Consider the following 16,428-nt stretch of genomic DNA (forward strand, 5'->3'; position numbering starts at 1 on the left):
CACTAAAGCACGTGGTTTTCGTCGACTTGGCGAAAAATCAAAATTCCGAGTACGGTTTTTTTTCAAATTTTTTTGCTATTTTCATTTCTAAATTCCAAGCGTGTCGAAAAACAATAATAATAATACACACACATAATATGTAAAACGCCAAGCGGTGACCTCTATCGCGGTAACAGTGGTCCGCGCCGTCGAGCTGCGACGGGTGGGCCACAACATGGCGTACCGCCGCGCTGGTAACAACTGCGCAGATACAAACAAGCCGCCATCGATAAGCTGAACGAAAACATCAACACGAGCAAGTTTCGCGTGCTACGGTGACGTCACGAGGCTGTTTTTTCGCGGTTCTTATGATACACAAACAACGCGTACGTATATACGGAGCGCGCTCGAAAACACTACCGTTTGACCTATTATATTTTTACTCGTTTTCGGTTCACGTCCGGGATAAGAGGATCTCACGGATGAGGAACATTCATAGCATATAATACGTATTATTATTGTTGCGCTAAGTCGACGACCCGGAAAAACATTGGCGTCCCCTGGGGGGAGACGGCCGGCACTTGCCCCTCCCCCGAATTGAATTTTAAATTTGTTTTCCAAAGCATCATCTGTAAAACGCGCCAATTCGGTTAGCGTTTAAAATTGAAAAAATCTTCATTTATTTATTTTTAAATCAATTTTGCCGGTCCCTGGAAAAATACGACCGTGCGGGAAAAGTTTGGAAAAACGAAATCACGCCATTATTTTATTTGTGTATATTTTATTTTCTAGTCTATATTATATGCAATAATTCAACTTAAAATGTGTAGGTACCTATATATATTTCAAGTACGAACTACAAAACGTAATGCCATATTTTGTTATGTATTTGTTTTTGGTGCTGTGATGTATAAAATATATACATATTATATTCTTCCAGATTACAGTTTTTTTTTTAAAAATTTTTTATCAATAATTTCTAATTATTTTATTTTATTGGGTTTTAAACAACACCACGATGTAGTTAGAATATAACAATAGTAATATATTAGATTATAGGTACTGCAATAAATAATATTATATGAAGATGCTAATTTTTTCTCGACAGCTGTTGGCTTCGTAAAAACTTTCCCGATTATCCCTATACATATATAGAGCGCAGGTAGGTGCATGTAAGTGACGAAGTTTTAAAAGTTAATTAAAACGTCAAATAATGGTGTTATACCAAACAAAAAGTGGAATGCACGAATTTAACGAATTTCAGAAATTTCAGTATTAAAATAAACGAAAAAAGTTAACATCACGAGACCACATTTTTTTTCGCTCAACACATGGCTGACATTATTGAGAACTGTTTTTGTTTACACTGCACAGTGTGAATATACAGCACCTCCTCCAGTATGTAACGACCCCGCGGGGATTGACCTATATTTCTTGAGTTTATTTTTAAAAGCCAGCATGAGCCGTTGTATCAAAATGTCAGTTCGTACTGTTTGTATAGTCCTTGACACGTAGTAGCTTAATGCACTTGTTTATTATTACTCTCCGAATGAAAATTTAACGATACAACAATTAGACCGTCAGTATAATTGGTAACGAAAATAAATAAGCAATACAATATAATGCGGTCTGATACGAAAACCCGAGTAAAAGTCTTGAGTTATTAAGAAAGTAAATCGATGTGAAAAAGGAGTACCTACCTACATAAAACTGGACACACGATGATGACTACATTAAAACGATATTGTTTTGAAAAACTAGCGAACAATAGTTCAGTACAGACAACATCACGTTATACAATATGGGACACGTACGACAGACAATGTATATGGTCGCGTGAAAATAGCACGACGGATTGGATGCGATTAATTTGGTGAAACTCGAAAAGTGCAGTGACAGTGACAGGAGAACAACATATTGTTGCGAGACGCGAAACGAAGGATTTCAAGTCTTCTGTCACTTGTAAATTTTAATCTATACTGCAGAAGTAATTTAGGCGATTATTTCAGTCGTTAAAATTAATTGGTTGTGTACATAGCTTAATATATAACTACTCTACATTTTGTAGCCAGTTCATAGTAGTTAAAAACTTAAAAACAAAAATCGATTACAATATTTCATATTATCTGTCACGCACATGATTCATCTTAAGTTCTTAAAACTATAAAATAAATCTCTTTTAATTTATTGCCATTGATTAGGCCGATTAAGTATATTTATAATGTCTTTTTTTTATGTTTTACAGATAATTATTTCTAATAATTTTATACGCTATAATACGTATATAATAATCTATTAACGTCATATCAATAAAGATTTTTAAATTTGAACTGACATATTTTATTATGATACGTGGCTATTATCTCATTAACTTAATATATTGTAATAAATAAAATTGAATATAATAATGGGTAAGGCATTTAATTTAAACAATTTTTTTTTTTTTTAATCAACAATACAACATGCGAAGGCAGATCATGGGTATTATACTATATTCCTTCCCTATACAATGGATTTAATCTTCCTAATTAATTATAGAAATAAATGCAAAAATAATGGCTTCTAATAGTTTTGTTTATCCAATATTTTTTTTTTTTTAGATATCTAAAGTTATATGCACGTGCGGCATTATAACAGATCGCGTATTTGTATAATATTTTAAAATATAATGTTTAAGTGATTTTTGACGTCATTTTGATGTTTAATTTATTCGTACGCGTAAACACAATGTTTATCTAGATAGGTTATGTATGTATATGTATACACTGCACATGGTACCTATACCGAGTCTATGGCAGAAATCAAAATTGTGTAATATCGAATGATCATAACAATATAACATCAGTGGCATTAATATTACACATTATTTATATCATCCGGATTAGAATAATATACTAACTATACCTATTTTAGGTTAACGAGTAATTATATATTACGTATTATATATTATTACCGTACAAACTCGGGCATTGTCCTATGATATATTGTACACGCGGCGTACATACAGAGATATTAGCTATTATACAATAATACGAAATGGATTGATTTTTTTTCGTACCGACAGTAATGTAAAATATAGAAAACAAATAATATATAGATGAGCAGCAGCGGTACAGTTTTGTGGACATGAATTGAGTTTTGTAAACTGGAATCCACATATTATACACCGCCATTGACAGGAAAAAAAGTCGCGTTCGCGCGTGATAAAATTTTATAATGGAAAAATGTTGATACGATAAAAAGCGAAAAAAAAAACTGGTGTCAAAATAAAGTAACTTATATTATTTACGGTTGAACAGAAACCAACAACTCTGCGCATCGTTCGCGGATATATAGGTCAATCGAAATTTCTATAATAACAATAATAATAATATTTAATATTTGTTCGCGAGTAGATTTAGAGCTGAGCTGAGCTTATATTGTGGTAATCATTAACACAATATTTATATGACGTATTTAAGTATAATATTCTATACACTTATAAATTAGTGTACTAAACGTAATAAGCCTTGTGTGGAATGTTTCCGCAAAATTATATTAATAATATACTATGCTTATAGTACGAATAATAATAAAAGCGATTAAATTAATTGTTTTTGTTTTTTTTACTTACTGTTCATTGTCGTTAAAGCACTTTTTTTCAAGTACGCACTAAAGGTTTTAATGTACGAGCAAAGATGTAATAGAGGTTTGTGCAGTCGACGGAAAGACTATAAACTCGAAAACACTCAGTTGACGGTGATTATCTGCAACGCGAAAGATTCCAAGTGCAATGCACTGGCGCGCGCGTTCTTATCAATTCTTTTTCTTTTTTTAATACGCAAAAAACGCGATTCTTAAAAAGTAAAATGTACATAATATGTAACATGTGTACATCGATACATTGTTCGGTAAATAGAGGTATAAATAATACTGTTAAAACGCAATATTTATGAAAATAGAAGTACACAATACACTCGTACACGAATAAATCGATGATGTATATAACATATATATATGAAAACAATAACTTTAACGTTCGTTAAAAGCATTAGAGATTTTAATATTCATAATATGATATATTATTGTTTTTACGCATTTAAAATCGAATCTCGCGCTTTGATAAACTATATTTTTCTACGTATTATTAAATAAGTGTATTGGGAGTCCTTTTCAGTGTTTGGACGGAAATGAGAAAAAAATCGAACGAATGTCAATATAACGAAATCATCGCCGTCGTTCGTTCGAGCCACGGATTGATGTATATATATAATATATATATATATATGTAATATGATAAAATTATATATAATACTATAATTTCCGTGCGGAACACAATCGACGGGGAGGAGAACGACTTAGGATATTACACCGCGACGAGGACCGGAGCTCCGTTACCACGGTAACTCTGGTTTTGACCTACTACTACGACACCACCATCACCCGCACCACTACCCATCAACCCCACAATCTGGTACTCCTACAACAGCTGTTGTTGTTGTTTTTGTTAATACATATCTATATAACTACACACAAACTACGTGTGGCAGAGTACAGAAGACCCGTTTTCTTTTGTTTCGTCGTGTGTGTGTGTGTATGTGTGTGTATTCATATATACGCGCCCAATATAATAAAAGCAGCTTCGTCACAAGACATTGCCCTGCATATTAGCTAATGTTCAGTGAGTGGCTGTGATTGTTTGAAAAAAAAAAAAAATGACGATATACTAATACGATAATACTGCAGATTTAATACAATCGCATAACCAACGAAATGGCGAAATACATAAACCCGCAACTTAAAATAATAACAATAAAAAGTATCGTTTTTAATTTATAGGATTTTCAAGCGCACGAAATCCTAAAATAATATGTCGTATGCTCGACTATATTATTGCAGTAGAATCTTAGAATACAAAGTATATAGATGTATAAATGAGACTATATAATGTCCTGTGTACAAGGGTAGTATATATAGATACGTCATATAATATTCTGCTTCTACTTTGTCCAAGTGAATATAACTTCCGTTTTTTAATTTTTAGAACTTCCTTAATAATATCCTTTTCATTTTTGACGAGTCATCATTAAATTTTCCTTATAAAATTATTAAAATTCAATTTTTCTTTTTTTATCGAACTCGTGAAAATCAGGAACCCGCAAAGAGGAAGAAGACAGCAGTACATAATTGCGCTAAACTCACTATTTTCACGCGCGACAGAGTTGCAGGGCGCGTCGGAATAGAGGTCAACGGAGTAGGTTATAATATAATATACCGCGTGCAGCATAATATTGTGTATATGCACACATAAATAAATTAATATGCTGTGGTAAATTATGTATGCGGTGGTCACAGGATATCGCGCAACTGCCCACTTACGGCTATATAATATAATAATAATAGAACGTTTTCAGTTTTACGAACCCATACGCATATATTATAATAGCTGGTATCTATCTATAATTATTATAATTATTATAGAGCGTTTAGAAATGTGCTCCGGCGATAATATCAGATTATAAATTATATTATCTCGGTATCTTATTATTGATACGACCACAGCGTATATAATAGATTTAACCAATTGTGTGTAATGTCGCGAACGAGTGATGCCGACGACCGCAAGACGACAAGAGGCGAGCCGATGACAAAACCACACCGGTGGAGATGGCTGCTGAGCCAGAATGCGGACAGGTTGTACACCGCGCGCGGATATAGTGATGGCGACAGAGAGTTTTAATACAAGCGGTAGGTATACAATATATATACACAACGGAATTAGGACATTTTACCTATATATTATTTTATACATAGGTAACAAATGTACGAGATTTAGCGCGGGTGCATATTATGTAGAAATAGAATATATATATAATATATAAATATCAGCAAACCGCGGGATAGAGAGAGAGAGAGAGAGAGAGACAGCAGAGGAAAGTGAAAGCATTCCCCCCACGGCCCCACCCAATAATAACGGCCGCACATAAACGTAAAAATAAATGTATAATATGTATATACTATCGAATACCGGAATACATAATAATAATATGTGTAATGTGCGCGTACACATAATATATGTATATATTATAATGCATTACCGCGCGCGTGTATCAGCTTGCTTCCGGTCCGCTGGCCGAGTCGCCATATCGCGAGCTTTAAATATAACAAATAACAATAATATATGCACGAGCACACACCACGGGCGTACATATTAATATCATTACCATGTCGTTTTGCACGACCCGGGCGAGAAATGGAAAAAAAATTTACAAACGAAAAACTGTCGGCCCCGCACCGTTTTGCACGCTCGCTTATTATTATTATTTTAACCGGTCGAAAAACGTTTTGGGGAGATCACTGCACGAATTTGACTATATGCGCGTTAGTGATTTTTTTTTTTTTTTTCTATTAATCGAGACCCTCGGCAACATAGGCCGTTGGACTTCACAAAAAACTACCGTACAATATAACATGAGCTTATTCCAGATCATTAGTGATATTATTATATACGTATGATTATTTATGGTGACTTTCTATAGACAAATGCGCGGCAGCGGCTCGCGAGATATAATTACAGTGAATTATTATCGAACGCCGCCACAAGATTTAAATACCACCCGGGCTACATTAAAATAATAAGTATTATAATATATATATATATATTATATGTTATTAAACACGCACACAAGTGATGCAGAACACTAAAAATATCGAACAATGTGTATTTTTGTGCGTAAATATTATATTTTATTCGTTGCACATGTGCAAAGTGCGCGGCATTACCGCAAAACGGTCGTTGCAACAATCGACAGTTTATCGACTTTGTGGAGAAATACATACGGTGCACTATACACACATATATATATTATATATTTTTCAAACAAAGAGCCATATGAAATACGCGTTTCGAAAAATATGTTCCTAATGGATTTTTAAATTTCTGTCGTTCAACTTTCATTTTCTCGGTTCAGACGGAACCAAGTATATATTATATATATGAACACACTTAAAATCAATATGTAAACACTCGAATAACTATATAATATGAGACTTATGTGCTATATATATATATATATATATATGTACAGTATGCAGTTTGTTGATTTTAAGTATAACCCGTGAAATTTATGTATGATGCATAGTAAAAATATATATAGGTACAATACACACTCGTGAATATGTATATAAATCTATATACGATGAGTCTATTGAAGTTATCGAGTGTTTAGAACGTTCGAATGTAAATATTGTTTTGACGACCAAACCACATTAGTAAAAACCATCGTTAGCATACGCTCCTTATGGCACTCTTATTGATATTACACAATCAACGCGTATATAATAGATGACGTACGGATAGATACACTGCAGTATATTTTATATTGTTTGGTCTTGAAAATAAAACCTTGATTTTATTTACAACTGCGACCATTACAGGTATTCATATATAGTGTTATATATGATAGTATACATAATCTATAATAATATTATATGCACGAGCAATAATTATTTATACTGCTTAACGTTATTGATATACGTATATATTATTGCTGTCGTATATATAATAAACACCGTCGCATCATTCATCCTCTCTGTTCATCACACATTATAATAACGCATCATTTTATCGCCTTTTTCGACACCATAATCGTTATCCGGTCGTCCCTCTAACTATAGTCTAACTTACCACTAGTACTATACCTTGGATATGAGTTCGTCGTGATTTGCCAGGTGCGCCCTGCAGTGAATGCAAGAGTAAGTCCTGTGGCAGTCCGGCAGATACGCCTGAAACGTCTTGACCATGATGCTCTATAGTCAGCGGCACTCGGTTACAGGTCGAAACATCAAGTTCAAATGCATCCAGTGTAACTGAAACATGACAAAACGAAATTCTCATCAATTATAACGTTCCTGTGCGATAATATTTTTTGCTTTAATGAGCTTGCTGCTGTTCGTCATCTGCGCAGTTCGTAAGTAAAAAATAAATAACAAACATGTTTTGTAGTGTTGTATGCATGACGTATATAGTGAAAACAACCGATGCAATATTACATTTGCGTCGTGTCGTGAGTGCTTTTTTTTTGAAAAAATAAATACTATTCAATGTACATGCCGTGGAAAAATTTGGGACTAGCGTACAATACCTATACTGGTCTAGTATCGATTTTAACAATAATTTGCACGTATACATTTAAATTTATTGCGTTACCCAAGGACAAACCGACTACCACCCCTGCGACCCAAACTCGATCAATTTTTTCCGGATTTTGCCGAAATGCGAAACGGACAACGCTGCATTAAATGGTGGGTATAAATAAGACGATTCTGCAGCGTTAGATCGAAACGCGTACATTTCAAATACGTCTGGGTTCATAACTCAGCACTTTTTCGGTCCGATATAAAACTTTCGAGTGTGTGGACTAAAAATAAACGGTCTGAAATCAAATCACATTCAAATACACTGTAGAAAATTCAAGTACTATTATGCCTATTGTTTTTGTGTGCACTATATACTATGTATATATGCACGCTCATACAGTAATCTATTTATAATTTATGATATTTTTCGACATAGGTTCTTATAAGTTGGCACAGTAAAATCTTGATACCAATAGCGACTATAGTGGTCATTGGACAATAAATTATATAATGTACCGCGAAAAATGCGTTAATATTTGAGAAAAACGCATGTACAATGTGCATAATACTATATGATAAAATTATGCAGCTGAACAGTTTTATTGGTAAGAGACGGTTTTTTTCGTGTTCATAAAATTGAAATCAAATACAACTGCAGTGTTTTCAAACATTTTCCATTATTTTTTTTATTTGAATTTAAATTGATACTTAGTGTTTACTATGTACATTAAACCGGCATGAGCGCTTGTCTTGCACGTGAGATGGTCTGCAATCTTGATAGCGTTCTCCGAGTCGAAAGATATTTTACATTCGAATTGTTGTACTCTACACCCGTGATCAAAAAACGAGGTATTATAAAAGCCTGAGATTTAAAATAAACGTGATTAAATTACGTTTTCTGTAAACCGTTCTGATAAAATGGTTGTATTCAATACAAATAACAATATTTTATTTTAAAAAGTGATAATAATGTCTGGACGGGTCACTATTCACTAATAAAAATTGAATAAAATAAACGTTAAATCAGTCTGTTAATTATTATTTTTATTTATTAAAGTGTATGTTATATAATAAAATATCTCCAAATATACTTCTAACTGAACAAAGATTAGATATTACTTACTATGGCTTAAAAAATCTGTAAATGTATAGAAACGAGTACAAACAAAGTGAAAAATAAATAATCTTTTTTTAATTTGTATAGTTGAATTCTAAAGTACAGTATAACTATAATTTTCCTCTTGGAAATAAAATTAATGAACCAATGCCATGAAATAGTTCTAGAAAAATTAATTGATCTAATTTATAATTATTGTATTATCGATAATAACATGCAATAATATTTGAACTAGAAATGTTACCTAGATTTGTTTTCTCTTATAAATATAATAGACATGATGCAACGATAAATTGAATATAATAATAAAACTAGGTCAGAATTATAATATTATAAACTAAATCTAAACAAGTTTTTTTATTTAACGAGTGTCAGGCTGTTTTTTTCTTTTCTACATAATATCTGAAGGAAGACTTAGGTTACATTATTACTTGATATTTTCATTTTGAATTCAGTTTTCGTACTAAATTTTACCCAGCTTATATTTTACATTTTGCTTTATACCGCATAATAATGATTTCTTGTACGTCCAGGCGTATTATACCAAAATCCTCTCCATTAATACGAGTTTACAATGAAAACAATTTTTTCACCGAAAGACGATAAAACGCGAGGTAAAATCTGACACGAGATAGGAATTTTTAATAGAAATATATAAGCCCATAAAACGTTGGGATGAACTTATAATATACGAATTACCGAATAAATAGAGTTTCCGGAAATGTGAAATTTTTACTACACATATTATAAAGCTTAGTATTGATCGATTGAGTTCGAACTCTTGAAAACCCATCACTCGTTGTTATTAAAACGACGATTTTCAGTGATGGTTATAACTTTATGTGACTGCCATCACTAAAAGTTTCGATATTTTAATTTTATAATCATGATGCGCGAAACGTTTATATACTCGTAATTACCAAATTTATTTATTTTAATACGCTTTTAAAAGCTCGTCTTATATATTTTACCGGTTCTTTGGAATATTCCTATATATATATCATAATATGAAACATTTATTATACGTCCTGCACGTCCCGCACCGGTCGTTATGATGGGAACGTTTCTTTTGAAGTATCCCGTGGGATACTGTCTGTACAGCTGCACTGTGTAATATAGGACTATCAGCTTATAAGGTTTTAAACTGACCGTGCCAAGAAGTAAGAGGGGATTCAGGAGCGGTGATCTGCAGCATTCACTCTTCATATACCTACCAACAAATAACACAAATAGTCTATAATTTATTATAGCATCATATATTTATATAGACGCGTGCTCAGACCTCTTTTTTTCTCGGCGAGGTAAATCGTCGTTCGAACGTTATTTTAAGACGTTTAAGTTTAACGTTTTGGCAGAAAAATATACACAAATGTTATGAAAGACAATATTTTGTCTAAATTAAAAACACTGCACACACCATAAATATTCTTATATCGCATAACCTCTTATATTAGTAAACTGCGGCAGTGCAGTAGTGTTGATAAACGTATTATACTTCCTAGCTCTGCGTTCAGCTGCATACTGCAACCATCGCTTGCTCACGTCGATGATGATTCATACAGTGATATTGTATTTTCAACGAACCCGATGATCGATCACTGATCAGGTTATTCGATTAGAATATTTAAATAAACAATGCTATACGTCATTAAATTAGGTATGTACAACGAACGCAAATTATATTATTATTATAGGACTACATTTCGATGTCGCAGCTTGTCGTCGATTTGTAGACGTTCAGGTATCCGCTGCCATAATATGTTATCTAATGATGAAACTTAGTATAATATACATAAGGGGGCTCCTCCTCGAGTGATGAGTTATCAAAAATTGTGTTTAAAAGAATATTATACGTTCGCCCACAAATCCAGTCATGAAACCACGACAACAGTCACGAGTGCGCATTGTTCTTCGACAATAATGCACATTATTGTATAGAGTAGGTACACAAAATATGATATAAATATTAACTACATCATACCTAATATGTAAACGTACAAGACGATAACGGACAAGACGACAAGACGGTAGCGTCGATTACTGAATACCGACTATACACATTATTATTACTATTATTATTGTCGTATTATACATAATATGTTTAATATATTAGCATGCAGACGTATTTTACTATACCTTATACGTGGTATAGACTATACCGTAACGGGTGCATAATAATATAATGTGTCGTTCACATTTTATTGGCTTCTGAAGCTAAACAATACTCGATCGCATCACGCGCGATATACTTATTACAATTAACAAAAGTCGTGTACGATTTTGATTGAATACGATTTTTGTTTTTCGAAATAGAACCGTCGACGACGGGACATATTACACGACAAAACCCGTCGACATTATTATCTGCCCCTCATCACTGCGTATTAAACTTCCAGGCAGGATGAAGATGATAATATAATGATAATAACAATAAAAAAAATGTGAAACACGATGCCCATCATCGTCACAATACCTACCTACATCATAGGTATTATTTCAATAATATTATAATACGTGTTGTATTGTACGATTTCTCGTCGAAAACACGACCGGGCCACCTGGCTCAGTGCCCGCAGAGTCCGCGACGTTCCTTTGTTTCAGAGGCGACGTCACGTAATGTAACAACTATAATATATGGCTCGGAGGGCTGCTATTATATAGTGTAACAATAAAATAATAACGTCTAAATATCATACGAACAGGTCGCAATATTGAAGTGCATTAATTTCGGAGTAATTGTGCTCGAGGGTCGCATACAATACATAGGTATAGGTATTCACACCACCGGTCCAGACTTCCAGAAAACGCGGCGGCGGCCGCAGAGCTTTTATAATAATAATTAGGTATTAAATACGATTTTTTGTCTGTATACGAAAAAAAATACATCACGGTAATATCATAATTAATTCGGCGAAACGTTGTTGACTTCGAGTCGGTTGGGACAAAAAAAAAATATGTGTTTTCTAAAATATTGTATGTACTTTTGATATATTAAATTTCTTCGAATTGTCGAAAACTCCACTTTTATAGTCATTCCAGTAATCGAGGCTCCACCGTCTGTAATGTATTTTTATAGTTACTACGAAATAAGTTAAAACACTGCAATAATATTATTATAATTGTAATAATTAAATATATATTTCCTCTGACGTTCCAAGAAATCGATAATTTTGAATTTCCATACCTACCGTAGGTATGCTTATAGTTTAGTTTCAAGATCGGCAGATCGTCCGAGAAACGAAGATCGCAACGTCGATTATTCGTTCGCTGTTCAAGGCCGCATTGCGTTGACCGTTGCGGGTTACCGCGGTATAATAGTAATAATATAATGTCACGTCCATGACGCGATTTTCGGTTTCGCTATTTCATATAACATTAAACGATTCGTATTGTGGCGACATTAGTATAAAATTCGCGTGCCAGTCATCGCTGGTCCTAAGAGATAAAGTTTATACGAAAACGGGCCATGTGTGTAATACGACTCTCGAAGATTATCTGCCCGCGGACGTATAGCTGTTTGACGTTACTTATAATATTATGCTATGCTGTTCCATCTCATACCGACCGTTCTGCAGTTCTTTTTTTAGTCGACTTGGGTCGTATGATCTCCGTGTTTCTTTCTGGAGTATTATTATTATTATTCGAAAACCTCTGCCAAAATTTCTCGACTTCCATCGTCTAAAATATTATGTTTTATCGCGTCGCGCGTGTCGACTCGGCGGTGATCTCCTCGCCCTCTGCACATTTATGTTACATTTAGGTACCCAATATTATTATCTGCTTGAATTGGATTCTAATAGATTTTCGTCGGAATGATTGCACGACGACCGAATTATCGACTGATTTATTATAATTTATCTACTTTAAAATTATTTCAAAAATATTCTCCGGGAACATAATTTCCACGGCGATCGACGCCCAATATATTATGACACGCGCGGCACGTGGTCGATCGGTGAGCGACGATTGCTGCTGGCAGACAATCGTCATTATTTTAATATTGTTTTTATATTTTCCGGCAATATAAACGGTATAAATTATTACAATAAAATGATCGGATGTTTGTCGCGAACGAAAAATAACGTTCTTAAATAAAGAGGTCACAAACAGACTGACATCGGAGACTGCAGCTCGACATTCTTATCGCACCTTATCACCGCAGTGATGAACTAATATGTGACAACAGTGATGTGGCTACACCCACAAAAGTTTTTTTTTTAAATATTTATTTAATAAGATAAATAATAATATATTACTTAACTATTATTTAACTACTATTGTTTTAAATATTAAGCATGTATTATATTTAACTTTTTTATAGATGGTATTTTAAATTAATATATTTTATCTTGCATTCTTGAATATTATGTTCTTAATGAACAATGAGCATTTTAGAAAATTCCCACTATAGTAACTTTGTTTGACAAAAATCATTTGACTGTATAATAATGAATAATCTCGTCAGCGTGTAGAGCGCATCAAATGAATTATAATATTTCAGCTATTGTATAGTGTGGAGAGATAACTATGAAATCACATCGATTCGTATTATAGATATAATGCACTTTTTCATAATATATTATTTATCGACGAGACGCCTGCTCACACATGGACGAACAATAGTAATATTTTAATTTATGAAATTCGTTTGTGGGATAGATAATCATAATATTATTGATATATTTTAATAATCTATACGATAATATTAAATTGTATAAGTTTCGGCCTACGCCTCCGTTCGATTAGTTTTCCCGTTACAACTTTACTATTATACTCAACGCGCCTTCCTCGGCCAGCTATTGTTCTACTACGCGATCCGATCTAAACGCAAACACACACACATATTAATATTATTATTTATTGAGATCGCATAATATCATAATATAGGCACTACACATATATGCGGTATTAGTCGGCCAATATTTTTTTGTATTATAATAATGGGTCCAAAAATAAAGTCGTGCGCGCATTGTTCTGCAGCAACATTCGCCTTTTAGCGGTCGTTTTACGGCATCGTTTGTATTGTGCGCAACCGTACACAGAATTCGAAACAAAGAAAAACTACAGACGTTCACTTAGGTCTTATAAAGGGCCTCGTTATTCGGCCACCTATAATGTACACTATATATTTATATATAAATAGGCTGCAAAACGAACCGTATAATAGCCACAACTCTCAGCAATGCTCACCTTATTGTATACGATATTGTTCACCAAAAGATTATATTATACCTAATGTGTAGATATCATGTTTCTGCAGAAATTTTAAGAATACGCATTTACGGGATACGGTCGAATTTCATGATCTAAATAATGGACGGTCTGGAGATTGGTCGTTTAATATCATTTTGTGAAATCTGTAGTTTATTATTCTATTTTATTTTATCTCAAAGCTCTAAAAAACAAATCATTAATATTTAATGATAGATGTACGTCGCAACTATGTGATAACGTATAGTAACAGATCTGATTTTGAATAATTCAATTTCCTTTACGAAAAGTTCAAAGTAAAATTAGCGGAACTCCTTTAACGAGCTTTCATAACTTATAACATAAATATGTATAAAACGTTTAGGTTATATTAGAACTCTGAAAATCTTTTGAAACCGAGTTTATTACCTTAAATCAAAATAAATTCAGCACCGTAGTAACTTACTAAATTGCGCAACGTAGGCAGTGCCGTAGCTAGAAATAGATGGGCCCCAGTGCAAATTTAGTCTGTGACCCCTTTAAAGGCGCACATTTGGTGTGAATGTAGGGGGTGCTGATATAATTGATGGTACACAGATTCGTGGGAGGCTTAGCCCCCCCACAGTTCACAACTCCACTTATAATATAATAAACTGCATTGCAATAATTTTAAATTTTGCACTTATTTATATTCTGACTTTTTTAATTATAATAGTATAATACTAATATAATTAATTAAAATGTTAATCAATTTTTCTTCAATACTTTGTATAGACAAATATTAATAACTAATAATAAAGTTGAAATTGTATAAATGTTAATGTAATCGCTACTCTTTATTTATTTAAGCTATTAAGCAAGTATACTGTACCTACATAATATATTATGTATTCAAAACATTTAAAAATAATTATATTACTACATGTTATTATATGGGAACTGGGAGTGCTAATTTGAAGCCTGGCGCCTGGCGGTGCTATAGTATTATACTAAAATAACAAAATGTGAACGGCATTATCATTATATTATGATCTTATTAAGAAAATTGTTATTAGTATAGATTCTTAATTCTTATATTATTTTATTTAAGTATGGGCCTCATATTAGAAATAATTGCAACGCGGGGCCCCGGTGCAATGAACCGCCCGCACCGCGGTTTCTACGGCACTGAACGTAGGACCAAGTAACAAAGTTAGAAAATAATAACATTACAATATATTATTAATTTATTTCATACTGCAACAGATCTAGTGAATAGTATATATAGGAAATTGACGCGAAACATTTAAAAAACCGGTTAGACGAAAAGCATATATTATACTCTATATAATAATATAATGTCATATTATAAATTAATGTGCCTATTGTACGGGTAAAAAACAACGGTTGTTGTTATGCGGTTTTTAACAAATAGATATTCTTCCGGTATTATAATATTACAGGATGCGGGCTGAAAAAGATCATGGGACAGGTTATAATATAGATACGACAGGATAAATCTGAGCAGCATTATTCCAGTGTACCCTATGTGTGAAAACATGTCAACTTCGTAACATAGTTATAACCATTATTTTAAACATATTTTCGAAATTTAATCGACTTTACTGCAGTGAAAACCAAAAATCGCGTAGGAAAATCTTAACAACATTGCATATTATGCATAATATTATGTTATCGTGCATGTTTATATGTTATAGGTATATTAGGTACCGTGGGAGAGCGGAAAGGTTGTACAAGTCCACGCAAGTTCATCTGCCTCCCCCTCCCCCCTGTAAATACCGCCACCTGATTATGATAATATATAAATATCGTGGAGCTATAACATGTCACGTCGTGGGTGTCAAAAAAAAAAAAACCCCATATCGATGCCCGGCCGGCACGCCAGCCAGCCAGCCGCCCTTGATTTTATTTCACAACAACAGCGTGGTCGCAATTTCAGCGCCAAAGTCACGGACGAATAACACCGGTCACAGGGCAGGTGCGTGTACACGGTGTGTTTTATCGCTGCCGATAAAAATTTATAC

At 33.4% G+C, this 16,428-nt stretch overlaps 1 protein-coding gene across 2 annotated transcripts in view; it reads right to left on the reverse strand.

Annotated features, from left to right (window-relative positions):
- The window catches only part of LOC107164380 (Yippee-like), a 47,020-nt gene that overhangs the window by 15,480 nt on the left and 15,112 nt on the right, over positions 1-16,428 (reverse strand). Inside the window, exons 2-3 of one of the 2 annotated variants that reach the window (XM_015512181.2) lie at positions 10,364-10,424; positions 7,646-7,827 (exon numbers count right to left, since the gene is read on the reverse strand). In XM_015512181.2, the coding sequence (XP_015367667.2) occupies positions 7,646-7,827; positions 10,364-10,409 (228 nt within the window). In that variant the 5' untranslated portion in view covers positions 10,410-10,424. The remainder of the gene's footprint in view (positions 1-7,645; positions 7,828-10,363; positions 10,425-16,428) is intronic. The other variant, XM_089229060.1, reaches the window with a different exon arrangement.

The sequence above is a fragment of the Diuraphis noxia genome, unplaced genomic scaffold (assembly GCF_037042655.1).
Source record: "Diuraphis noxia isolate RWA-SAM2 unplaced genomic scaffold, SU_Dnox_SAM2 contig0005, whole genome shotgun sequence".
Classification (NCBI taxonomy): domain Eukaryota; kingdom Metazoa; phylum Arthropoda; class Insecta; order Hemiptera; family Aphididae; genus Diuraphis; species Diuraphis noxia.